Below are 27,298 nucleotides of genomic sequence, written 5' to 3'. Positions count from 1 at the left end.
GAACCGCTGGGGTCCTCAGGTTAACCACAACCTTTTCCCTTTATTTGTCAACATTATCCATTGTCTATCATGTTTACGTGTTCATAGCATAAAACAATACAGAGAGGTAGTGGGTCCAAAAAAGTTTTATCTTCAATCTAGTTTGTATCAAGCCCTCAGTAAAAAACTTAAAAGTATGTACTCACTTCATAAGTCGCTGTCCTTTCTTTTTCAATAGAGTATACAGTGTTGAGAGAAATTAGTGTAAACTAAACACAGAACAAAAGCCCTGGCACCAACATTGTTTTCTTCAGCTCTCACTCTACTGTTTATGGTCCTCCCTCAATTCCCAAGATAGAACTCATACTCATGATCTACATTGAGACCACATTCAACCGCTTTCAATCTGATCAACCAGAGTACCTCCCGCTTTCTCAGTGTTAATACTCTGTTACCTCCTCGTGGGTCAGGTTTTATGTGGTCAATTCCATGGTAGGAAAAAACATGTTGATCCTTATTCTCAAAATTCTGAATTAAATGTGATGCAATTGGATATCGTGTATCTCCTTTCTTAAGTGCTCTATAGTGTTCAACAATTCTATCTCTGAGCCTTCTCTTGGTACTCCCTACATACATTTTACCACATGTGCATGAAATCACATACATCACATATGTTGTGTAACAATTGATGAACATGTCAATAGTATATTTACCAGAATTATTGTATTCAAAACACAATACCTTCTTCATTGCCCATCTACAAGATATACATCTACCACATTTGTAAAAGCCCTTGAAACTGTTCAACCAGTCAGTTTTATTCTGTTTAGTCGGGTAACTAGGACTCAGCATGTTCCTCAGAGTCGTTCCTCTCCTAAATGTCACACTAGGTCTATCATAAATGTATGGTTTTAGATCGTCATCTATACAGAGCAGGTGCCAGTGTCTGTTCAGAATAGTAAATAATTTTGAGCTGTCAATTCCATAGTTAGTTATTAGTCTTACTTTCTGGTCAGTTGTTCCACCATCTTTACTGTCTCTTATCAATGTAGTTTCTCTTCTCACTTTCTTTACTCTTGATACAGCTTTAGTGATCACATTCTGTCTATATCCTCGATTGAGGAATCTAGATGTCATGTCTGCTATATTGTGCTCGAATTCTCTATCCGTAGAGCAATTACGTCGAGCTCTAATTAGTTCACCATATGGTATGGCTCTTTTCTGATAATTAGGGTACAGCTCTCGGCATGCAAGATTGAATTGCAGCTTGTAGGTTTTCGATACATCCGACTGTGAATCTTTGCTCCCTCCACATGCAACTCCACATCCAAGAAAGTGATTTTCTGCCTGTCATAAGAGGTTGTAAATCTCAAATTATACGTATTATCATTCAAGTAGTCAAAAAAACCTTTGAGTTTCTCTACTGTGCCCGTCCATATCATCAGACAATCATCAATAAAACGGCCCCAGTAGTGTATATATGGGGTCCATTCGGTTCCCTCAGGGCCCCAGATTCGCTCCGCCTCGAACCAACCCATGAACAGGTTGGCAAAAGACGGAGCAAATCTAGAACCCATCGCCGTCCCAAGGCGTTGTCTATACCACTGGCCATCGAATAAAAACACATTATTTTCCAGTACCAATTTAGTCATACGTAATAACATTTGAGTGTGATCAAACATTTCAGCTGGTCTCACGCTGAAGAAATGGTCCAAAGCACGTATACCCATATCGTGATCAATGATGGTATAAAGGGATACCACATCCAGTGTAACTAGTAACATACCATCCTCCCATACAATGTCTTCAAGTAAATTCAGTATATGCTTAGGGTCTTCAATAAAAGACGGTAAGTTATAGACATATTGTCTCAAGAAACAGTCAATAAATTCGGATAATCTCTCCGTCGGGCCACCAATGCCGGAGACAATAGGCCGCCCTGGCGGTTTGTCCCGGCATTTGTGGACTTTAGGGAGAGTGTATAAACACGGTGATCTAGGTGTGCTTAACATAAGGTAAAGGTATTCGTCATAGTCTAACAATGTTTGGTCGTACCATAGTTTGATTTCACTATTAATTTTAGCAATTATGTCCGGAATGGGATTAGTAGTCAACTTCTCGTAAAATACAGTGTCATTGAGTTGGGAGTGGACCTCGTCGTTGTAATCAGTAGTGTTTAGTACAACTATATTCCCACCCTTGTCTGCACTACATATCGTTATAGCTTCATTATTCATAAGCTCACGTAGGGCTTCTCTTTCTCCAAGTGTAAGATTGGCACGAAGTACCCTAGTACCACTACGTCTGGATACATCAATTGCTTTATCTATATCTGTGCAGACCATCTTAAAGAATGTGTCAATGGTGTTCCCTGGAATAAGTTGTGGAGTCCATTTTGACTTCACTTTCAATCCACTCCCTTCCCTCTGAAATCTCGATATCTCAAGATCTTCGATGAGTGTCTGCATTGTTACTGGATCCTCTTCCCTCTCAGTAAGTGATAAAAGAAGCTGAGTGTCCTTTAGTTCTTGTATCGTAATCTCACTGAGAACTTTATTAGAGGATTGCTTATCTTTCACAGGTACATTGGCAAAATGTTTCTTGATTTTGAGGTTTCTTACAAATTTAAAAAGATCTATTTTAGTCATACACCAGTCTAAATTCGTTGCTGGACAAAAACCCAAACCTTTTTTTAGTACAGTGACCATATTGCCAGATAATTCACAAGAAGATAGGTTGATCACTTCTATGTCACATGCAATGGATTCATCATTTGTTGTCATTGTTTCCATGGTCTCAGGCTCCTTATTCTTGCGCCTGGATCTCCTACCCCCCCTACTGCCTCTCCTTGTCTTTTTGCTTGTGTATCTCGATTTCTCATCTCTAAGTCCCGATTCCCCTTCCTTAACATCTGAACCTCCCCAAAAAAAAGTAGTAGTGTTCTCTGTAGTCGGGACCACCTCTGGTGCATCTCCATTTTCACTGCTCGATAACACTGAAGATGCATCAGTATCGCTTACAACCGGGGTGCTGCCACTCGTTGTATTTGAGGAAACCTTTTTTACCAGATAATCCAATCTTTTAGCAAAGGTGTAAACTCGTCCTGAACTATAATGTCTCTCATCTCTCTTAAGTTTATGTGCTTTCCTTTTCTTAATCTCCATCTGTAAATCATTCAGTTTCTCATCCAGAACTAAATAATTCTTGACAGTAAGTTCTGGTAAATTCATCTCTTTTATCTCATCTTCAATTTTGCTAATCTCCACAAGTAGTTTCGCTATCTTCCTTTCTGCATTATCAATGAGAATCTGTATAAGATTACGTGAACTGTTATTCAGTTCTTTTTCCCATATATCATATAAATCTGGTTCCAAGTCCTCATATGTTGGTATTATATGCGATCTTAAGCCACGTGGAATCCTATTCAATATTAAGTATTGTTTTAGGGTAGCAGCATCCCACCATTTATTTAACTCCGTACGTTTTAATAATTCTAATTTCATGAATTTAGCTCTAAAACCTTCTTTCTTAGTAGCTGCTGGGGGGCCAATCGCTTTCTTGATGGTACCTCCTGCAGCTAGGTTTCCAAACAATGTCTCAGCCTCCTTATCTCTATTCATTATTTAACCTCAGCGGCAGCTCTCTCACCACAAATTATAGAAAGAAATGGTAATGGCTAACAGGAGCGCACAGCACAAAGTCAAGGTAAACGTAACAAACCAATATATCAGACTGGTGCTCAGGAAGAAGTGGGGGACTGGTTACCACAGTCTCCAAGACAAACCAAAAGGTCCAAACAATTACTGTAGTCCTCCGAGCACTCAAACGTTATCAAAAAAGTCTTTGTATAGTTTTCACTATTTTATTGTCCAATCTTCATTCAAATCAAAATCCAAATTTTCATCAAACGATTGCTTGCAGCCAACGCGCGTTTCGTCAAGTCCGTGTAGGACAAATTGACTTCTTCAGGGCTGCAACCCAAATATTTACAATCAGTCTCAATTCCTACAAGTTGAAAACACAAGACAAAAACAATTCATACATTGTCAGCATATTGCAGTAAATCATTCAAAATAAATACTTTTCTAACCTTAATTAAGGTCCAGTGTATAATTACTGTATTAACACAATGATCTCTCAAGAAGGAATATATGTGCCAAAAAACATGATCTCAACGTTAATCAGAAAAAACATATTTCAAAACATCAGCAACTCAAATTTCATACGAGTCATGTATACAAAGTAATGGGTTTAAGGCTGTGGTTCCCGATAACACCCATAGTTAACAGGTCACATGTAAGTAACTCACCTAACAACTGGTTAGTGTCTACCCTTAGCTCATCCATACGTGGTATCTTAGAGACAAATCTGATTTCATCTATGCAGATTGTTTTGTATATGCCAGAACCTATAAATAAAATATGTAATGGTGTTGTCAGTGCTAAATAAGTAGCATTAGATAAGTTTACAAAATAGGCAATACATATTAGATCTGACCTGTTTAGTTATTCCATGTCCAATATTTGCACTCACCAAATAGTAACGGAATTATAGTATATATCTCCAACGTGTATAAGTCTATCCAAAATCCTCACTTCTAATCCAAATATCTGTGGATTGTTCCAGTCAATTCCTAGAGTGGATTAATACCTGTGTCAGTATTATCAATTGGGTATATGACAATTTAAACAGAGTATTCAGCCCAATACATACATTAGCTATGTATGCCTCACCTTCTCACTCCAGTACCAGCACGAATTGTGTATATTTTATTATGTATTTATCTTCTAATATCCTCTGTATTCATAAGTATCGCCAAACACGAGTCCGTGTCTAATAAAGAAAAAGGGGAGGAGTACACTCATGAGTTCCGTGTCCACCCTAATGTTTAGTCCTAAAGTTACAGTAAATTCGCTACAATAAATTTGCTGTGCTCACCGTTCGTAAGTTCAAAGTGTTCTGACTTCGGCGTTCGGCACGGGCGCCATTTTGTAGTGGCAATTTATAGTTATTCAAGCGGGCGCCATCTTGTAATGTCTAAGTATACTTGCAAGAACGGCAGATAAACTAAAAGAGTCATAGTCCCGCCATGTTTAAATAGATACACATAAAGGCTATAAATATTAAATCAAGTCGTTGTTTTGTGTTGATACTGTGAACGATTGTTTAATCAGTCATGATATAATGGTAATCATTTTTAACAAACTCCTACCCTAATTGGCAAGATGTATCGTAATGTTTCTCTCTTGACCTGCGAACCGCTGGGGTCCTCAGGTTAACCACAACCTTTTCCCTTTATTTGTCAACATTATCCATTGTCTATCATGTTTACGTGTTCATAGCATAAAACAATACAGAGAGGTAGTGGGTCCAAAAAAGTTTTATCTTCAATCTAGTTTGTATCAAGCCCTCAGTAAAAAACTTAAAAGTATGTACTCACTTCATAAGTCCCTGTCCTTTCTTTTTCAATAGAGTATACAGTGTTGAGAGAAATTAGTGTAAACTAAACACAGAACAAAAGCCCTGGCACCAACATTGTTTTCTTCAGCTCTCACTCTACTGTTTATGGTCCTCCCTCAATTCCCAAGATAGAACTCATACTCATGATCTTGATCGCTTGAATAACTATAAATTGCCACTACAAGATGGCGCCCGTGCCGAACGCCGAAGTCAGAACACTTTGAACTTACAAACGGTGAGCACAGCAAATTTATTGTAGCGAATTTACTATAACTTTAGGACTAAACATTAGGGTGGACACGGAACTCATGAGTGTACTCCTCCCCTTTTTCTTTATTAGACACGGACTCGTGTTGGCGATACTTATGAATACAGAGGATATTAGAAGATAAATACATAATAAAATATACACATACGTGCTGGTACTGGAGTGAGAAGGTGAGGCATACATAGCTAATGTATGTATTGGGCTGAATACTCTGTTTAAATTGTCATATACCCAATTGATAATACTGACACAGGTATTAATCCACTCTAGGAATTGACTTGAACAATCCACAGATATTTGGATTAGAAGTGAGGATTTTGGATAGACTTATACACGTTGGAGATATATACTATAATTCCGTTACTATTTGGTGAGTGCAAATATTGGACATGGAATAACTAAACAGGTCGGATCTAATATGTATTGCCTATTTTGTAAACTTATCTAATGCTACTTATTTAGCACTGACAACACCATTACATATTTTATTTATAGGTTCTGGCCTATACAAAACAATCTGCATAGATGAAATCAGATTTGTCTCTAAGATACCACGTATGGATGAGCTAAGGGTAGACACTAACCAGTTGTTAGGTGAGTTACTTACATGTGACCTGTTAACTATGGGTGTTATCGGGAACCACAGCCTTAAACCCATTACTTCGTATACATGACTCGTATGAAATTTGAGTTGCTGATGTTTTGAAATATGTTTTTTCTGATTAACGTTGAGATCATGTTTTTTGGCACATATATTCCTTCTTGAGAGATCATTGTGTTAATACAGTAATTATACACTGGACCTTAATTAAGGTTAGAAAAGTATTTATTTTGAATGATTTACTGCAATATGCTGACAATGTATGAATTGTTTTTGTCTTGTGTTTTCAACTTGTGGGAATTGAGACTGATTGTAAATATTTGGGTTGCAGCCCTGAAGAAGTCAATTTGTCCTACACGGACTTGACGAAACGCGCGTTGGCTGCAAGCAATCGTTTGATGAAAATTTGGATTTTGATTTGAATGAAGATTGGACAATAAAATAGTGAAAACTATACAAAGACTTTTTTTGATAACGTTTGAGTGCTCGGAGGACTACAGTAATTGTTTGGACCTTTTGGTTTGTCTTGGAGACTGTGGTAACCAGTCCCCCACCTCTTCCTGAGCACCAGTCTGATATATTGGTTTGTTACGTTTACCTTGACTTTGTGCTGTGCGCTCCTGTTAGCCGTTACCATTTCTTTCTATAATTTGTGGTGAGAGAGCTGCCGCTGAGGTTAAATAATGAATAGAGATAAGGAGGCTGAGACATTGTTTGGAAACCTAGCTGCAGGAGAAACCATCAAGAAAGCGATTGGCCCCCCAGCAGCTACTAAGAAAGAAGGTCTTAGAGCTAAATTCGTGAAATTAGAATTATTAAAACGTACGGAGTTAAATAAATGGTGGGATGCTGCTACCCTAAAACAATACTTAATATTGAATAGGATTCCACGTGGCTTAAGATCGCATATAATACCAACATATGAGGACTTGGAACCAGATTTATATGATATATGGGAAAAAGAACTGAATAACAGTTCACGTAATCTTATACAGATTCTCATTGATAATGCAGAAAGGAAGATAGCAAAACTACTTGTGGAGATTAGCAAAATTGAAGATGAGATAAAAGAGATGAATTTACCAGAACTTACTGTCAAGAATTATTTAGTTCTGGATGAGAAACTGAATGATTTACAGATGGAGATTAAGAAAAGGAAAGCACATAAACTTAAGAGAGATGAGAGAGATTATAGTACAGGAGGAGTTTACACCTTTGCTAAAAGATTCGATTATCTGGTAAAAAAGGTTTCCTCAAATACAACGAGTGGCAGCACCCCGGTTGTAAGCGATACTGATGCATCTTCAGTGTTATCGAGCAGTGAAAATGGAGATGCACCAGAGGTGGTCCCGACTACAGAGAACACTACTTTTTTTGGGGGAGGTTCAGAGATTAAGGAAGGGGAATCGGGACTTAGAGATGAGAAATCGAGATACACAAGCAAAAAGACAAGGAGAGGCAGTAGGGGGGGGTAGGAGATCCAGGCGCAAGAATAAGGAGCCTGAGATCATGGAAACAATGACAACAAATGATGAATCCATTGCATGTGACACAGAAGTGATCAACCTATCTTCTTGTGAATTATCTGGCAATATGGTCACTGTACTAAAAAAAGGTTTGGGTTTTTGTCCAGCAACGAATTTAGACTGGTGTATGACTAAAATAGATCTTTTTAAATTTGTAAGAAACCTCAAAATCAAGAAACATTTTGCCAATGTACCTGTGAAAGATAAGCAATCCTCTAATAAAGTTCTCAGTGAGATTACGATACAAGAACTAAAGGACACTCAGCTTCTTTTATCACTTACTGAGAGGGAAGATGATCCAGTAACAATGCAGACACTCATCGAAGATCTTGAGATATCGAGATTTCAGAGGGAAGGGAGTGGATTGAAAGTGAAGTCAAAATGGACTCCACAACGTATTCCAGGGAACACCATTGACACATTCTTTAAGATGGTCTGCACAGATATAGATAAAGCAATTGATGTATCCAGACGTAGTGGTACTAGGGTACTTTGTGACAATCTTACACTTGGAGAAAGAGAAGCCCTACGTGAGCTTATGAATAATAAAGCCATAACGATACGTAGTGCAGACAAGGGTGGGAATATAGTTGTACTAAACACTACTGATTACAACGACGAGGTCCACTCCCAACTCAATGACACTGTATTTTACGAGAAGTTGACTACTAATCCCATTCCGGACATAATTGCTAAAATTAATAGTGAAATCAAACTATGGTACGACCAAACATTGTTAGACTATGACGAATACCTTTACCTTATGTTAAGCACACCTAGATCACCGTGTTTATACACTCTCCCTAAAGTCCACAAATGCCGGGACAAACCGCCAGGGCGGCCTATTGTCTCCGGCATTGGTGGCCCGACGGAGAGATTATCCGAATTTATTGACTGTTTCTTGAGACAATATGTCTATAACTTACCGTCTTTTATTGAAGACACTAAGCATATAATGAATTTACTTGAAGACATTGTATGGGAGGATGGTATGTTACTAGTTACACTGGATGTGGTATCCCTTTATACCATCATTGATCACGATATGGGTATACGTGCTTTGGACCATTTCTTCAGCGTGAGACCAGCTGAAATGTTTGATCACACTCAAATGTTATTACGTATGACTAAATTGGTACTGGAAAATAATGTGTTTTTATTCGATGGCCAGTGGTATAGACAACGCCTTGGGACGGCGATGGGTTCTAGATTTGCTCCGTCTTTTGCCAACCTGTTCATGGGTTGGTTCGAGGCGGAGCGAATCTGGGGCCCTGAGGGAACCGAATGGACCCCATATATACACTACTGGGGCCGTTTTATTGATGATTGTCTGATGATATGGACGGGCACAGTAGAGAAACTCAAAGGTTTTTTTGACTACTTGAATGATAATACGTATAATTTGAGATTTACAACCTCTTATGACAGGCAGAAAATCACTTTCTTGGATGTGGAGTTGCATGTGGAGGGAGCAAAGATTCACAGTCGGATGTATCGAAAACCTACAAGCTGCAATTCAATCTTGCATGCCGAGAGCTGTCACCCTAATTATCAGAAAAGAGCCATACCATATGGTGAACTAATTAGAGCTCGACGTAATTGCTCTACGGATAGAGAATTCGAGCACAATATAGCAGACATGACATCTAGATTCCTTAATCGAGGATATAGACAGAATGTGATCACTAAATCTGTATCAAGAGTAAAGAAAGTGAGAAGAGAAACTACATTGATAAGAGACAGTAAAGATGGTGGAACAACTGACCAGAAAGTAAGACTAATAACTAACTATGGAATTGACAGCTCAAAATTATTTACTATTCTGAACAGACACTGGCACCTGCTCTGTATAGATGACGATCTAAAACCATACATTTATGATAGACCTAGTGTGACATTTAGGAGAGGAACGACTCTGAGGAACATGCTGAGTCCTAGTTACCCGACTAAACAGAATAAAACTGACTGGTTGAACAGTTTCAAGGGCTTCTACAAATGTGGTAGATGTATATCTTGTAGATGGGCAATGAAGAAGGTATTGTGTTTTGAATACAATAATTCTGGTAAATATACTATTGGCATGTTCATCAATTGTGACACAACATATGTGATTTATGTGATTTCATGCACATGTGGTAAAATTTATGTAGGGAGTACCAAGAGAAGGCTCAGAGATAGAATTGCTGAACACTATAGAGCACTTAAGAATGGAGATACACGATATCCAATTGCATCACATTTAATTCAGAATTTTGAGAATAAGGATCAACATGTTTTTTCCTACCATGGAATTGACCACATAAAACCTGACCCACGAGGAGGTAACAGAGTATTAACACTGAGAAAGCGGGAGGTACTCTGGTTGATCAGATTGAAAGCGGTTGAATGTGGTCTCAATGTAGATCATGAGTATGAGTTCTATCTTGGGAATTGAGGGAGGACCATAAACAGTAGAGTGAGAGCTGAAGAAAACAATGTTGGTGCCAGGGCTTTTGTTCTGTGTTTAGTTTACACTAATTTCTCTCAACACTGTATACTCTATTGAAAAAGAAAGGACAGGGACTTATGAAGTGAGTACATACTTTTAAGTTTTTTACTGAGGGCTTGATACAAACTAGATTGAAGATAAAACTTTTTTGGACCCACTACCTCTCTGTATTGTTTTATGCTATGAACACGTAAACATGATAGACAATGGATAATGTTGACAAATAAAGGGAAAAGGTTGTGGTTAACCTGAGGACCCCAGCGGTTCGCAGGTCAAGAGAGAAACATTACGATACATCTTGCCAATTAGGGTAGGAGTTTGTTAAAAATGATTACCATTATATCATGACTGATTAACCAATCGTTCACAGTATCAACACAAAACAACGACTTGATTTAATATTTATAGCCTTTATGTGTATCAATTTAAACATGGCGGGACTACGACTCTTTTAGTTAACCTGCCGTTCTTGCAAGTATACTTAGACATTACAAGATGGCGCCCGCTTGAATAACTATAAATTGCCACTACAAGATGGCGCCCGTGCCGAACGCCGAAGTCAGAACACTTTGAACTTACAAACGGTGAGCACAGCAAATTTATTGTAGCGAATTTACTATAACTTTAGGACTAAACATTAGGGTGGACACGGAACTCATGAGTGTACTCCTCCCCTTTTTCTTTATTAGACACGGACTCGTGTTGGCGATACTTATGAATACAGAGGATATTAGAAGATAAATACATAATAAAATATACACATACGTGCTGGTACTGGAGTGAGAAGGTGAGGCATACATAGCTAATGTATGTATTGGGCTGAATACTCTGTTTAAATTGTCATATACCCAATTGATAATACTGACACAGGTATTAATCCACTCTAGGAATTGACTTGAACAATCCACAGATATTTGGATTAGAAGTGAGGATTTTGGATAGACTTATACACGTTGGAGATATATACTATAATTCCGTTACTATTTGGTGAGTGCAAATATTGGACATGGAATAACTAAACAGGTCGGATCTAATATGTATTGCCTATTTTGTAAACTTATCTAATGCTACTTATTTAGCACTGACAACACCATTACATATTTTATTTATAGGTTCTGGCATATACAAAACAATCTGCATAGATGAAATCAGATTTGTCTCTAAGATACCACGTATGGATGAGCTAAGGGTAGACACTAACCAGTTGTTAGGTGAGTTACTTACATGTGACCTGTTAACTATGGGTGTTATCGGGAACCACAGCCTTAAACCCATTACTTCGTATACATGACTCGTATGAAATTTGAGTTGCTGATGTTTTGAAATATGTTTTTTCTGATTAACGTTGAGATCATGTTTTTTGGCACATATATTCCTTCTTGAGAGATCATTGTGTTAATACAGTAATTATACACTGGACCTTAATTAAGGTTAGAAAAGTATTTATTTTGAATGATTTACTGCAATATGCTGACAATGTATGAATTGTTTTAGTCTTGTGTTTTCAACTTGTGGGAATTGAGACTGATTGACTCATTAATATGTACAGGGATTTGGTGGGTTGGGGGGATGTTAACTTTGAAAACACATTGTGGGGGTCACTTAATGCTGATTTTATATGTTTTCAAACTAATAAAAACAGAGTTAACCATAAAAGAGGCCATAGTGTGCTAAAGATGTTGCTTGACCATCACCTTTGACCCTGCGTTTATCAGCCAGTCATCAAAGTACAGAAATAAATGGACTCCTGACATCCATAGTGAAGCTGCTATAACTGCCAGCACTTTTGTGAAAACATGTGGGTGGTTTTCAGGCCAAGCAACAGCACTGTGAACTTATGGTGCTGGAATTCCACAATGAACTTCATGTTATACCAATGGTTGGGAAGAACTGGAAGATGGGGTAGGCATCCTGAATGGCATTAAAATAATTTATCTACAAAAATTGTATAACTGGTGAACGAGATCGGAAGGAGATGAATATTTGAATGTTGTCCATATAACGATGGAAGGAGAGCCCAAATAGGGGCATAATATCACCAAAATACTGAGTAAAGATGAACTCAATTGGAAATGGAGGACATCTGGAATACTGCCAGTCTACAGTAAAAGACACAATGGAGAAGTTGTACGCAACATAATTGTGTAGAGCCAGGGGTAATTTAGGAGTGATGTAAGGGATGTTAGTCAAAAGCAGGAGTATGAGGGTCGATGAGTTTGTTGTGGTTGGTGAAGGTGACGAGGTTAGCTCCATATGTGAGGGCTGTTTCACTGAAGAGGAGAACCAGGAATCAAGACTGGAGAAGGTTGAGTAGGCTTTAGCACTGAGGTGAAGAGTGAGACAACTGAAAACTAGGTTTTGAGTGTAGTGGAAAACTAGAGACACCGGGCGAAAGAAGGGGAGATGAGGTCTGCTGTTGGCTTGTTAAATAAATGCAGAACCACTGCGGTGTCAAAGCATGAGGGATAGGTTCCAGACAGGAGTGAGTATTTGCATACAGAGGCGAGACCTGTTGCAATGAAGGTTGGACCAAGCAATTTCATGATTTACTGATTGAAAGAGTTGGCTACGGCGCATGACATATTGGCTGATTTGAGCATTGGGATAAGCACTGTGGAGGATGTGGAGCAAAGGCAGCAAGAATAACCAAAGTCAGATAGAGTGAAGTAACGATACAAGAGGAGGGGGTGGAGAGGTAAGTGGTTGGTAAAGGTTAACCTCGACTACAGAAACTGCAATAGCCAGTTGTGACATCCTGACAGAAAAACCTTTTGAGTTTTTAAGAATTGTGCCATACACAAATAAACAGAAACATTATATATTAAGTAGTATGACAGGAACACCACAGTTATATTTTAACTGGTTAGTCCATAAGTAAGGCATTTTGTTTTTCTAATGATTTTGGCCATGGCCTCCCTATCCCCATAGATCACTAAATTGGATAGTAAATGGTTCAAATAACAATGCTTTTTTGGTTTTGGGTAAATGCGTACAGCAACTTTTGAGAAATCTAGAAAAAACGAAAGTAACAGTTTTCAAACTACTTTCAGCAACTGGGTTTGCACACCTCAAAATTTAAAACTGTACTAATTATTTAACTGGATGTTCCCTTTGTTACATCTTTTATTAGTCAATGACCTTCAGTCATGAAAAAACTACTGTAGCCATGGAGGGGTGAAAGAGGAGTATCTGCAGACGTTGTATCCATGGCTACGCAAGTTCCTCATTTTACAAGAGTGGATGCAGAGATCGCATATTTACATTAAGGTTCATAAACTTTTCCAACTAAAAAGAAATTGAAAGCTGCACCGGAATGGCACTTTAGTGCATTCTGCACAACACTCACTGTGCCGAGTGGGTATTGGGGCAATTGGGCACAAGGTGTGTCTGTGGCCAAGGCAAGGCCTTGTTCCCTCTGGGTACCCCCTTACTCTGTGTCCTGTGCCTACACAGAAAAATGGATTGGGCATAACAAGTGGCCAAAGAACAAGCCCTGTGACCACTGCCTGAAGGATATGGTGTCCGGTTATGCCCAGTTTGTATTAGTACAGAGAGAACTGGCCAAGATCATGGCAAAAAGCTATGGTGCATGGCCTTGGGGGATAGCGGACAGGGGCCAAAGTATATATATGGACTGGTATTGAAGCCACAAAATAAAGTCTATTATAAAAGAACACAGTAATTTCTTTGAAAGCTTCAGTTGAAGAGAAATTATGGCTATGCTCAAAAAACTAAAAACAATGAATCTCCTCTAATGGAACTAGCTTGCTCCCGACGGTATGTCAGTGACCACCACATGATGTTTTTCATGATATCAGAAAATGACATCACTGATGCTGCATATTTAAGCTTATCACCTACAAAACTCCACTTTATTTATCAGACAAGATCAAGATTTCTGATAGTGCGCTCAACATGTTAAGCCAGGTCTTCCTAAGAGTTGATACAAATGAAAGAAGGAAAATAACAGAAGACAGGCTTTTTTTTGCCAGGCTTCAAGCGTCTCGAATTCCATTCCAACAGAGATCAGATAAACATCTTCACTCCTCACCTTCAGGAAGAAGCTAAAGACCCTACTTTTGAAGAAAGCTGTATTCAGAATGAGTAGAACCTTCCGTTTTATTAGAAAGTCTTCCCCTTTTTTTGTGGCAGTTTTATATAGCGTGAACTTGACCCGAAGGTATCAGAGCGCTTTACCAGTTGCGTTACAGATGGACACATACATTTTTTTGCTAGCCAAGGTGTGATTACAATTTTTGCCCAGAATCACAGGATGTTGAGCGCCCTGCCAAGACTCGAACCCGGTTCCCAGGCTTCGAGGTTGACCGCTCTAGCCGTTAGGCCACATTCTCTCCTTACCATCACTTTGTACCTAGCTTGTATCATAACGCACACCAATGCTTTCGAGCTGGGTCTTCAGTATATCAAACTGTATAGACATAACAGCCATCTAGCATTGCATTACATGAAGATCAAAGGTTAACGTATCAATGTACTCACAGACCCTCAGTGCAAACCGAGAGCCAGCGAATGCTCTACTAGAGATTACAAAGGATCACAAAAGTGTACAATGACACATAAAAAGGAGGCTACAGCTCCACTGAGAGGCACAGATACCCTCTCTAATATTTCATACACAAAGGTCTCAGAAAGAGATGTTCCCCCAAAATTCAATGAAGGCAATTGGCTGCAGTTTCTCAGACATGAAAACAGATGACCTCGGCGACAGTGTATAGAAACTAAAGGCTGCAGTACCACTTGCCCCCTAATCTTCTCAGAGATTAGAAATGAAAGTACATAATAAGATATTTAAGTTATACATCACAACAAAAGGCTACTTCAATAATACTTGCCTTGCATCTTCATACGTCAGTGCTTTGAATGGGCTGGTCCTGCCGGGTACAGAGTATCAGCACTTTCTTATTTTGAGAGGAAGAGAACCAGAACTTCTCAAGAGCGACGTAATACTTTTAATTGGAGAGTACCAGCACTTTTCAAAAACAAGCAACTAAAGAAAATGCCTCTTGAAAAAAGTTTTCTTTCCCCCCAGTGGGTGTATAGATACAGTCAAAGATTTCTTGTTTTTTACCCGGGGAAATTTATGGTTCGGCATTAAGATTGCGAACATACATTACGAAAACAATTTGACGTTTCCTGTTAGTACTTCAGTTAAGGGGATTAAACAGTTACAATTCAAACATAAAAGCAAATTTGCCAAGGCAAAAGATATCATAAATACCCTTAATGTCCACATCTCTCCGGGTCTACTCGAACAGCATATGCAACAATGGCCCACAGAGTGACAGGAAAGAAAAACTACCATGTATCCACCACACCTGACACACTGCATTTGGGGCGGACCAACTGCTTCCTATCAGATGAGCAAATTGGGACCTGTAGGTGTAGGCATCCTTTGTGGTCTTGAACAAGTACTTTTTTTAAATACTTTATGATGTCCACCATTACATTACAAAGCATACTTGTCACTCCATAGAGAGGGGAATACAGGGAGAAAGAATAATACAGAAACAACTTACTTGATTCCTAAAATGTTTAAGATAACATTTTATGGCCTTTCTGCGATCAACTAGCATTAAGCAGGGTGTCTATGGTTACTGGTTTGAAATCCCTATTTTAATAACATAAGAGATGAAGTATGTGCTTGACAAATATACAAATTCATTAAATGTACATCTTATATACTGGTTATTATGTACTGCTCAGGCATTACCAATTACTCACCTTGTGGAATTCCATATCTCCTCTCCATTCCAGTTGGGTTAGATGGTGTTGCACAGTCCATGTTTACTTCCTTCCTCAAGCACTGGTCAATATCCACTGCACTGAAAAATGCAACCGACTGAGGCAGGTCTAACATCCCCAGTTTGTAGGCAAACATAGACCTGGAAAAAAAACGAATTCTTACACAGACCTATTGTAAAGCCTCAAAAGGTTGACAAACTAGTGTTCTCATAAACAGGTTTTATCTGGCTTAAGAGCCATTGTAGTTGAAAGACGAATTAATGATGCCAAGAAATACTCCATACTTACTTTAAACCATGGGCTCTGGTTGGTAATACAATACGTACTGAAACCTTAGTTCATAGCGCAGCTATTGGGAATACCATCCGTACTTACCAATCACAGTTGCTAACTTCCATCTTCTAGCTTTAAACATGGCTCGCCATACAACAATAAGAGTTAGTGCTTTATTCTCTAAATTTACTTTAATTATATTTAAATTCAGTACTTTACAATTAACTAACATTTGCAAATTTTTCCTGGACTCCAAAAGAAAACGATTTTTAAGCAAATACTCTTATACCAGAGGCTGGCCAATGTGAGTGACATTCGCTACCCAGATATTATGATAAATCCAAAAAGAATAAAATACTTTAATTAAAAATAATCCTATACCTTTATTAGATTTTATGATGTCCCAAATACTATTCACGATTTAATGATAAATAATTAATATGATTTGCCTTATTTACTAATCTTGTGGGTACTTTCCACACAAATTAATTGTTTTCTATGTCATTATTGACCATATTGTCTACTCAGTTTAGTCAAGAAATTATTTTTGATTGCACTTTACCTTGTTAAAAGGTTGGTAATCTGCAGCGCTAATGCAGCTCTGTACCGATCTTCACACTTAACAAGATAGCGCACCTCGTCATGAATGCTAATACAGAACCGACCATCGATGTCAAATTCTTCAAACAACCACTTCATGGAGACCAACATGAGGTGCAGGTAATCCACTGCGGAACTCTGTACCACCCAGTTCACCCTACTTGTTATAAACTGGGAAAATACAAAAGGAAAAGGTAAGGCTTCCACAGTAAACAACTTCAGTGGTTTCCATACAAGAACAATATTTTGCCCGAGATTATAAATTGTGAAATAATCTTTAGAGATTCGAGTATGAAACACTTCAGGTGCGGTGCACTCTAAAATAAGCAGAATTAGGACACTGCCATAATAATATAATAGGGAGTCCTTGATTTCAAATGCTTCTTTTTATTCCAAATTCATGTTCTTCCACAATTTAGATTAGCCAACGTGTTTCATCAAATTGCATGGAACTTCTTCATAACTGAAACAAATCAATTTCTAAATGGAGAAAACATTTGCAAATAAACACACAAAAATATATAAAGTACCAAACATATACTTGTGACTTGACTGCACGTTGGGTATATGCATTTATATAAGGTTTTATATACGTATGTCTTGCACAATTTACTCTTTATATTTACATTGTGTTACAAATATATGTTGGAGTCTCTGCACATCTGCTCTTTATGCTCTTAACCTTTTCCTCATTGCCATCATTTAAGCGCTCCATGCGAGTGAACTGTAGATGTTGTCAGTACAACCATCCTACACCACTGGTCAAACTGGTGCTAAGGACATGTGCGGCCTTTCTTGTCAAAGTATTGACACCCTTTCCTGTTGGCCAAATCCAAATGATCACTCTACCAGCGTTATTTTCTCCACTTCACCCCTCAAAGAAGAGAATTTTAAGTTTTTATATTAGAAGATTGTTTAAAGGTGATACCTGCTTATGGTATGATAACTAGTGTCACTTTTATGTACACAGCACTGTTATTTTTAGTTACTTTGGTATTTACTGACAAATAATTCAGAATTTTTGTTGACTACTCCTTCACATCAACAGGTTTTTCATGGTATCTTGAGAAGATTATTTTCTTGGGTCTGATACTACTGTTTGTAGAATGTGTATTTCAGCATATGTGAGTTTGAGAACAATGTAATCCACTGAATGATTTTTAAAGAATGTATCTTGTTCTATTTAATTTAGTACATTATATAATCGTTGTGCTTACCCTTTTTGGCAACTAGATGACATTGTAACCTTCTCTATGAGGGTGCCCTGTCAGTGTCGTACTGTCAGCTCAGAGGTTGGCAGTACCTGACAACAAAATAGTGGACGCACAACATGTATACAGTTTATATATAGTAATGTTTATTTTAAACAAAATGAGCTCCTGAATCTATGTTTTTTTAAACATGAATTGTGTGACTAAACCATACTTTTAGTGTAAAGACATGAAAAGTAAATTTTGACCTCTGTTCAGAAAACAAAATTATGTCGTTATTTGTTGGGGACATATGTGGTATTTTCTGTAAAGCTGAAAGAGTCATTTAATTATGTGCATTGTTAGTTTTATCCATGTTTTTGCTTGAGACTTCATTTTTGAATACAAAATAAGAAATTTCAATATGCTTGGTAAAAAAAGTATGTGGTAAAGACATGTGGTAAATGTAATACACATAAATTAATATTATGTTGTGGTTAAAGCTATGTGTGGTAACGCAGGTGTTATAAAATTCCACAATGTACATATATGTGTTGTATGGACTGATTTTCAACATGGAAGCGCCATAATATGCCTGAACGAGATAGGTTGCGTGCAGTTTTCCTTTCCAATAGTATCTACTTCACTGATTAGACCTATATTCCTAAACAATTATTGGTTATTAGTGTGGCCAATTCTAAAATGTGCCTTCTGAACTAGGAAATACCATTAAAAATCAAATCTCACTCCTCAGCATTAATAGAGAAAGTTTTCAACCTATATTTAGACATCTGGTTTTAAAGTGTTGAGTTGCCCAGTGATCAGTCTCTATAATATTTACTTACTTATTAAAATGTTTTATAATACATGGGAACCTGTTACTCCTGTATGAATGAATGAAATGAATGAATGAAATGAAAATGAAAATATATTTATTGAGCGCGATTGCTGCCCAAGGGCGTCCAAGCGCTGAGCTGAGGCGGAAAATGACCAGGAACGGAAGTTTTAAGACACGAAGGATTTAGCAAACAGTAGTGTCTTCAGGTTTTTCCGGAATAGGAGCAGATTTGGGTTGGACCGGAGTGAGAGGGGGAGGGCATTCCAGAGCTTGGCGGTATTCAGAGAGAACAGCCTACCACCCGACCTGGCTCTCTTCACTCTGGGAACAACAGCAAGGAAAGCCTCCATCGACCGAAGGTTCCTGTTTGGGTGATAGGGGATGACAAGGTCGTTATTAATGGGTGGGCCTGTTTTCCAGAAGGCGTGATGTGCCATGCATAGCGCCTTGAATGCTACTCTCTGCCTCACTGGCAGCCAGTGGAGACTCTTCAGAGCAGGTCTGGCTGACTGGGATCGTGGGATCTGCAGCAGGGTGCGCGCTGCGCAGTTTTGTACGACCTGCAGTTTCCGGAGGGTCATTTCGGGTGCCCCAACATACAGGGCATTGTTTGAATCCAGACGGGACTGAATGAGGCCTTGTACCGCCACCTTTCTAGCCTCTAAAGGTAGAAGCGGGAGGATCTTTCTCAGAATTCTTAGTAGGCCAAAGCATGTGGCGGACAACTTAGTGGCCTGGGTGGAGAAGGAAAGTTTGTTGTCCAGCCACACTCCCAGGCTCTTGACACTCTCCTTGGGGGTGGGGGGAGGGCCCAGTGCACAGGGCCATAAGGAGGTGAAAGGCACTGGAGAGGTTGGGCCTAGGAGCATAAGCTCCGTCTTATCACCGTTCAGCTTTAGGGAGGAGTTGGTCATCCATCCCTTGACATCCTCTAAGCATTTTAGCAGATCTACCGGGGATTGCCTGTTGTTACCAGCGGCCAACGAAACCACTAGCTGAGTGTCGTCGGCGTACGACACGATTTTGATGCCGTACGGTTCGAGGACACCCGCTAGCGGCCTCATGTACACGTTGAACAGCACAGGGCTCAGGGAGGAGCCCTGCGGTACTCCGCAGCTAAGAGGTTTCCTAGAGGACACTGTGTCGCCATCGAAGATCCGAAAGGATCTCTCAGACAGGAAGGACTCAAACCACCTTAGTGCGTCACCAGAAACTCCGATGTCGTGGAGACGGTCCAGCAAGGTGGTATGGCTGACCGTATCGAATGCGGCACTTAGATCAAGGAGGATCACTGCCACTGATCCCCCCTGATCCAGTACCCTTCGAGATTCTTCGGTGACTGCTAGCAAGGCGGTTGCAGTGCCATGCTTCGGTCTGAAGCCTGTCTGGGATGTATGTAGCAGAGAGTGGTTCTCTAGGAACTGAACGAGTTGGGCGTTTATAAACTTCTCTAGAACCTTGCTAGCCCAAGGGAGAAGTGAGATGGGGCGGTAGCTGGAGTGATCATCGGGGTCTAGGCTGGGTTTCTTCAACAGCGCCCGCACCATGGCTTGCTTCCAGGCTATAGGGACTACGCAAGCGGAGATGGACGAATTTAGAAGTTCCAGCATTACCGGCAGGGTGGCTTTAGTAGCCTGCATCAGGACATCTGGAGGAGCAGGATCACATGGGGAGCCCGACTTGACTTGGCGTGCCACATTGTCTAGGGTGTCGAGATCCAAAGGAAGGAAGTGCTCAAGGGAAGGCTGCTCTGGGTGAAGGGGCGGTCTGGGGAGGGGTGGGACAGTCGCGTCCCGATTTGTGGCTACTGTTGGGAATGTAGAGTAGATTTTTAATACTTTGTTATGGAAAAAGTCCGCAAGCTCGTTGCATTGGTCCTGGGTTTTATTCGGCGGGGATGCAGTATTGGTACTGGTACATAGCTTTATTATACTGAAGATTTCCTTCGGCTTGGATTTAGCTTCAAGAATTTTATCTGAGTAATAGGTTGCCTGGGCCATCCTAATCCCTTCTTTGTAAGCTTTGATCGCCTCTTTGTAGGAGGCCTTTTTATCTGAAAGGAAATCTAATCGCCAGGCTCTCTCTCGTTGCCTGCAAAGGCGTTTTAGTTCCCTTAGGGAGTCGGAGAACCAGGGAGCAGATTTATGCATTTTCTTTGAGGAGGATCTGCGAAGAGGGAGGATCGAGTCTAGCGAGTGTGTAATCCAGCCTACATAGTTTCCATGTATAAAGGCTCTTCACTAATTTCCTTATTACATGTGCCTTATAACATTTCTAGTAAACTGTAATAACAAATGATGCAGCTGCTCAACTGTATGTTATTAGAGACAAGTTGTTACGCGTAATGCCTTCTGCCGGCAGCCAAAGTGAAAGGCAGGTCACGGAGCACAATTACAGCTGCAGTGTAAACAAAGCAGCAAAAATCAGACTTGCCTTTCATTCTTCTGATCTTTTTTTCTCTCAAAAGAACAGTGATGAACAGAAAGAACATATTTTCTTTAAAGTCTTTATTTGTTTTGCAAACTAAAAGTAATTACAGGAAACATAGAATATCTCTGTGTTTATGAGCCCCATCTCTTTTTTTTAATGCTGACTTACATTAAACTGAATATAATAATATTTTGCCACAGATTACCAAATGCTTTTTGATGTGTTTAATTTGGCACTAGACTTTTATTTTTCATGTCTGCAGCTATAATATGCCTTTTACATGAAAAAGCAAGACATCACAGATTTATGGGGTTTAAGGGAGATGGGTGATGCTGTGACCAAATAAAATACCCTCTGCCGTACATTTTAGAATACTGTAAGTGACCTTGGAGTTTCATAACTTTATAAAGGAACTCGGTCTTCAACCTTGTTCCTCTATATGATTTATGGAACTAATCAATGAATTGCAATATTCTTATAATGTACGGAATGGGGTTCTTAAATCCCCTATTTATATCTTTGTTTCAGTTTATTCAGAGCGTTTGGCAAAGGTGAATGTAACACACGTACAAACATTGATGAATCTGCATTACTTTTTCGACCTTATTAAATTGAATTACAAGCTTATTTTTAATATGTTTATTTATACACTTTTTGTAGCTGTATGTGCTTTCTCACAGCAGATGTTGAAATAAACATATATGTTTATGAAATATTTGGAAGTCCAACTGATTTGAGGGTGTACCCTATTATATGTCATAATCTCCATATTAGTAGTCAAAGACCAAGTTGAATATTTCATTTAAATACTCTATCCGCACATCTGGGTGCAAAGAATACAAATGCCAAAGGATTTAACTCAAAGTGATCTGCCTCTGTTTAAGCCTCGTAAAGGTTTTTTAGGTCATGCAGACTGATGAACCCCATTGTCTGTTCCTGGCTCGGATGAAAGTAGCCAGTGCTTTTGTCCAGTGTGCTATCAGTACAGTACAGAGATTTTGGAATGTATTCTCTCTCTCCCCCGAGACTCAACCACATTCTGGCCACTAGGTTCTGTAGTTGTTGAATTTGTTGTTCCAATTGTGTTTGCATATTTCATTACAGTAGACCAAGTGAGCCAAGGAGTTCATCAGCTCCACATAGTGGATTTTGTGGTCGATATTGGAGCGTACTGGGAGGATCTTTTAGAGAAGGGATAGCTTTATATTTACCTGTGATAATAGCTTTGATTTGCAGTGGGAGTGACGTGGCAAAGTACAAAACACTCCTAAATGCCCTGCATTTGATGTTGTGAATTAAATATATATATATTTATCTAGGTATGCAGAGGAAATCCTTTGAGTTAAAAGTTATACACCCAAAGCATGTCATTTCTAATTTGGTACTGTGATTAGTTCCAAAAAGACTACAATAGTTGACTGCTCAAAAAGGCAACAACGCCTACATGCATATGCCTAATATGTACCTCAGTGACTAATACATACCTTAATATTTCAAATGCAATACATTTTTAGGGGTTATGACTGAATATGTAATGTGATACATCCACAAATGTACCTTTAACTTCCATTAAATTATGGACTAAAGACAAACTGCACAGCACTGCAGGGGCATATAAATGGCCATGAGATGCAGATAATACCTCTCAAAGGTGACCTCAAATAAGACTTACTGAGATGAGTGAAACATATATATAAGATATAAGTACTATTACATTTTCACAAATTCCCAAACTAGACAAAACCAGCCTGGTGAAGCTCCAATATGAGAATAGCCCTTACGAGGAAAATCAATTTCTACCAAATTTGCAGATTTTTTTGGGAAGAAATATACAAGGCTATGTTTGGTATCCGATTTTTGTCTGTTAATAACTTGGCACCTGCTTGACGTATGTGTGCAAAACCCTGCAGACCTGTTGCCCCGGTTTCATTTTGGGAGGACTGAAGTTTCGCTGTGTTTGGTCAAGGGGCTGCAAAGAAAAAAGGGGGTCCCAAAACGGGGTGGAAATCCAATGCATTTTCCATAGACTTTTGCATTTCACGTAGTGCGAAAACCGCCAGCTTGAATTGAATAAAATCTGACAGTTTTACATATTAGGGAGAATAGATTATTCTGTAGGGGTATCACAAGTAGAGTAAAGTATTTTTAAATTATAAGGTTTATAATGTTTTTCAACTTAGTGATATCTTGTAGCACAATACTACTAAAAGTAGCAAGGAACTCCGAAAAATAAACGAGTCTTCATATGTAAACAACTGAAAGACCCATTTATGGTCACATGCTAATTGAAACTTATGAACAAATACATAAAGAAAAAAGTACCTCTTACTCTACATAAGATTTCTTTGCATTCTCTCTGGCTCACAAAATAAAAGTGGCCAAACGAGCCAAACAAAAACTATCTTTCTTATGTACTCCAGTGAGCCACACAAACTACTATTTGGGGAATATTATTATTGCAAAACACACTATATAAATGAGGGTCTAAGGGCTAGTTTTACGACTCTGAACTGGACACATGCCCCTAATATCAGACTTACTACAACAAAAGGTGTCCAGGAGTCGCAACTGAGTGTTTTTACTCTAGACTGATCACCATATGACTTACAGGTTAGATTGTGAATTAAATATTGTTCATGCGTGAAAACCATTCAACTACTCTTATGCTCAACATGCAACCAAGGTAGGAATTTTTCCCATCAGTTGCCGTTCTGTACCACCACAATCACATCATTTGGGTCCTCCTTACCCAGGAGTTAGTACAAGTGATCAGTCACACTATGTGGAGTGTGAAGACTGTGTGAGTAAGGAGACTGATGTTATTTGTTTCGCTGGGTGGTATCGGTATGGTGTTGGAATGATAGTTACAACTGAGAGAAAGCAGTGCAGGGAAAAAGGGGTGGAAGTGAGTAAAATTAGGTGGAACTGAGTAGAATAAGTGCTTTATTAGTTTCTCTCAGACCCCCAAGTCTAAAAACAAGTGAAAAGTGAAGAGTAGATTTAACAAAATATCTACTGGCAAGTGGTCAACATGTTTCTGCATATAAGCGGAAGTTATCCTATGCATTCTTCAGGACCTAGATGTTGCTACTGCTTGCATGATTAAGTGATAAAGAACTAAAAGAATAAAAGGGAAAAATTTCACCTGGGTGTCAGGTGTTGATTCTCCACCACAATCTAGGAAAGTCATATGGATAAGAAAAAAGAAAAGAGAAAAACAACATTTATCAAAGAATGCACTCACAAGTGGCGCTATTCCTGTGGTCATGTATATACAGTTTAGTCGACATGATAACACTCACCCAGTATTTGTGGGGATGGCGCCTCACCTCACCTGGCTGCAGCTCAGGTAAATAAGGAGCACCGCTCTGTTAGCAAAATACAATTATAGAGACACTCAACCGATTCAGTAAAAAAAGCAAGGAATGCTGATTCTTGTATTTAAATTTAAATTTAAACAGGTAAGTCTATTCGTCAAGAGTCTTTACTAGTGGTGCAGGTAAAAGACTAAGTAGATGAAAATCTCTCGTTGCGGGTATTTAATTATGTAAACGCTGCCACGTATACACACGAGACTTGGTAAGGGCGTTTTCTAGTGATATGCTCGGGCGTTTAGGGTTAGAAAGCCACGAGATCGTAGCGAGATATTATCGTTTATGTGGCCGGCGATGCTGCCAGTAAAGACCTTTCACACACTCACCTCTCCGTCGGTGCCTCCCAACGTCCCTCTGGGCTATTCTGGGGAGTCACCGAACGAGAGAAAAGGGCGGGTATAACAATGAGGCTTGACAAGCAGGTGTGGTGTGTTCTGGGAATCGTAGTTTCCTTTCAAAGAAACAGAAGAAAGTCAGTAGTTCTAGATTTATGTTTTGTTGTAAAAGCAAGGATCTCTCTTTCAATAGAGTGTCACAGGTGGTGCAAGGATATAGAGATATAATTCCACCCATTTGTTTAGTGCATTTGCTTATAGACCGGATCGGACCCAATTATAGTGACATCCAAGGTATCGGTTCATTGAGACCCTCCTTGTCACTGTTTAGTTTGTAGACCCATTTCTGTTCGATTTTAAACAGAAACTTGCCTATATCAGGACAGTGGCCCGGTATGGTAGGCTGTTCCAAAATGGTCCATGTGAAGTCACTAGGACCGTGTCCCTTTTCCAAGAAATGAGCTGTTAAGCGTGTCGCTTGTTTGCGGCATCGGACAGTGCTCTTGTGTTCACCAATTCTTATTTTCGTTTTTCGAGTTGTCATGCCCACGTATCTCTTAGGGCACGGGCAAGTGATCTATATGATCACTTGCCCGTGCCCTAAGAGATACGTGGGCATGACAACTCGAAAAACACTGTTTAGTTTGTAGACCCATTTCTGTTCGATTTTAAACAGAAACTTGCCTATATCAGGACAGTGGTCCGGTATGGTAGGCTGTTCCAAAATGGTCCATGTGAAGTCACTAGGACCGTGTCCCTTTTCCAAGAAATGAGCTGTTAAGCGTGTCGCTTGTTTGCGGCATCGGACAGTGCTCTTGTGTTCACCAATTCTTATTTTCGTTTTTCGAGTTGTCATGCCCACGTATCTCTTAGGGCACGGGCAAGTGATCTATATGATCACTTGCCCGTGCCCTAAGAGATACGTGGGCATGACAACTCGAAAAACACTGTTTAGTTTGTAGACCCATTTCTGTTCGATTTTAAACAGAAACTTGCCTATATCAGGACAGTGGTCCGGTATGGTAGGCTGTTCCAAAATGGTCCATGTGAAGTCACTAGGACCGTGTCCCTTTTCCAAGAAATGAGCTGTTAAGCGTGTCGCTTGTTTGCGGCATCGGACAGTGCTCTTGTGTTCACCAATTCTTATTTTCGTTTTTGCCTCCCTGCTTCTGGATGTAATACATGGCGGTCATGTTGTCCGTCCGGACTAACACGACCTTGTTGCACAGGTGCAACTTGAATGTCTTTAGTGCCATGAAGATCGCCATTAGTTCCAACACATTGATATGCATCCTCTGCTGTTGCGCAGTCCATAGTCCCTGCACCGTGTAGTGGAGGACATGTGCCCCCCAACCCTGGAGAGATGCGTCCGTCGTCAGTACTATCTGTGGTACAGGCTCCTGGAACGGTCGTCCCCTGCAAAGGTTTCGTGGGTTCCACCAATGCAGAGAGTTGTAAGCACGACCGGTCACCAACACTAGGTCCTTTAGATGGCCATGAGCCTGGTTCCACTGACGGGCTAAGCATTCCTGGAGGGGTCGCATGTGCAGCCTCGCGTGCGGGACTATGAATATGCAGGATGCCATCATGCCGATCAGTTGCATGAAAACCTGTGCCGGGAGGGAGTGCTGAGGTTGAAACCTCCGGATGAGCGCTTGCATGCTGTTGACCCTGGCTGCGGCCGGCTGCGCCGTGGCCGACTGGGTGTTTATTGACGACCCCAGGTACTGCTGGACCTGGGCCGGCTGCAGGTGAGACTTTGCGTAGTTGAGAGAGAACCCTAGACTGTGAAGGAGGTGAATGGTCCGCGACATGTCGTGGCCGCACTGTACGGCAGACCTTGCCTGGACGAGCCAGTCGTCCAGGTAGGGATACACGTGAACACCTTCCCTGCACAAGTGCGCTGCCACAGTCGCTAAGCACTTGGTGAAAACCCTGGGAGCGGTAGTGACCCCGAATGGCAGGACTTTGAACTGGTAATGCTGACTGTTGACTGTGAACCTGAGATACTGTTTGTGGCTTGGGTGAATGGGAATGTGGAAATACGCATCCTTGAGGTCCAGGGTGACTAGGAAGTCGCCCTGACGGAGCAGCGGCAGGACTTGTTGTAAAGTTAGCATGTGAAAGTGCTCCGAGAGGATGTATTGGTTGAGGGGTCTGAGGTCTAGAATGG

The 27,298-nt window shown here is 39.9% G+C and overlaps 1 protein-coding gene across 3 annotated transcripts in view; it reads right to left on the bottom strand.

Annotated features, from left to right (window-relative positions):
* POLG (DNA polymerase gamma, catalytic subunit) overlaps positions 1 to 27,298 on the bottom strand; it is a 796,646-nt gene that overhangs the window by 114,176 nt on the left and 655,172 nt on the right. For all 3 annotated transcript variants that reach the window (XM_086958137.1, XM_086958139.1, XM_086958138.1), the window contains exons 21-22: positions 16,921 to 17,129; positions 16,065 to 16,225 (exon numbers count right to left, since the gene is read on the bottom strand). In XM_086958137.1, the coding sequence (XP_086814263.1) occupies positions 16,065 to 16,225; positions 16,921 to 17,129 (370 nt within the window). The remainder of the gene's footprint in view (positions 1 to 16,064; positions 16,226 to 16,920; positions 17,130 to 27,298) is intronic.

This window comes from Lissotriton vulgaris, chromosome 2_1 (genome assembly GCF_964263255.1).
Source record: "Lissotriton vulgaris chromosome 2_1, aLisVul1.2, whole genome shotgun sequence".
Taxonomy (NCBI): Eukaryota; Metazoa; Chordata; class Amphibia; order Caudata; family Salamandridae; genus Lissotriton; species Lissotriton vulgaris.
Note: the sequence above shows the minus strand (reverse complement) of the source record. Positions and strands in the feature narration are given on the sequence as shown.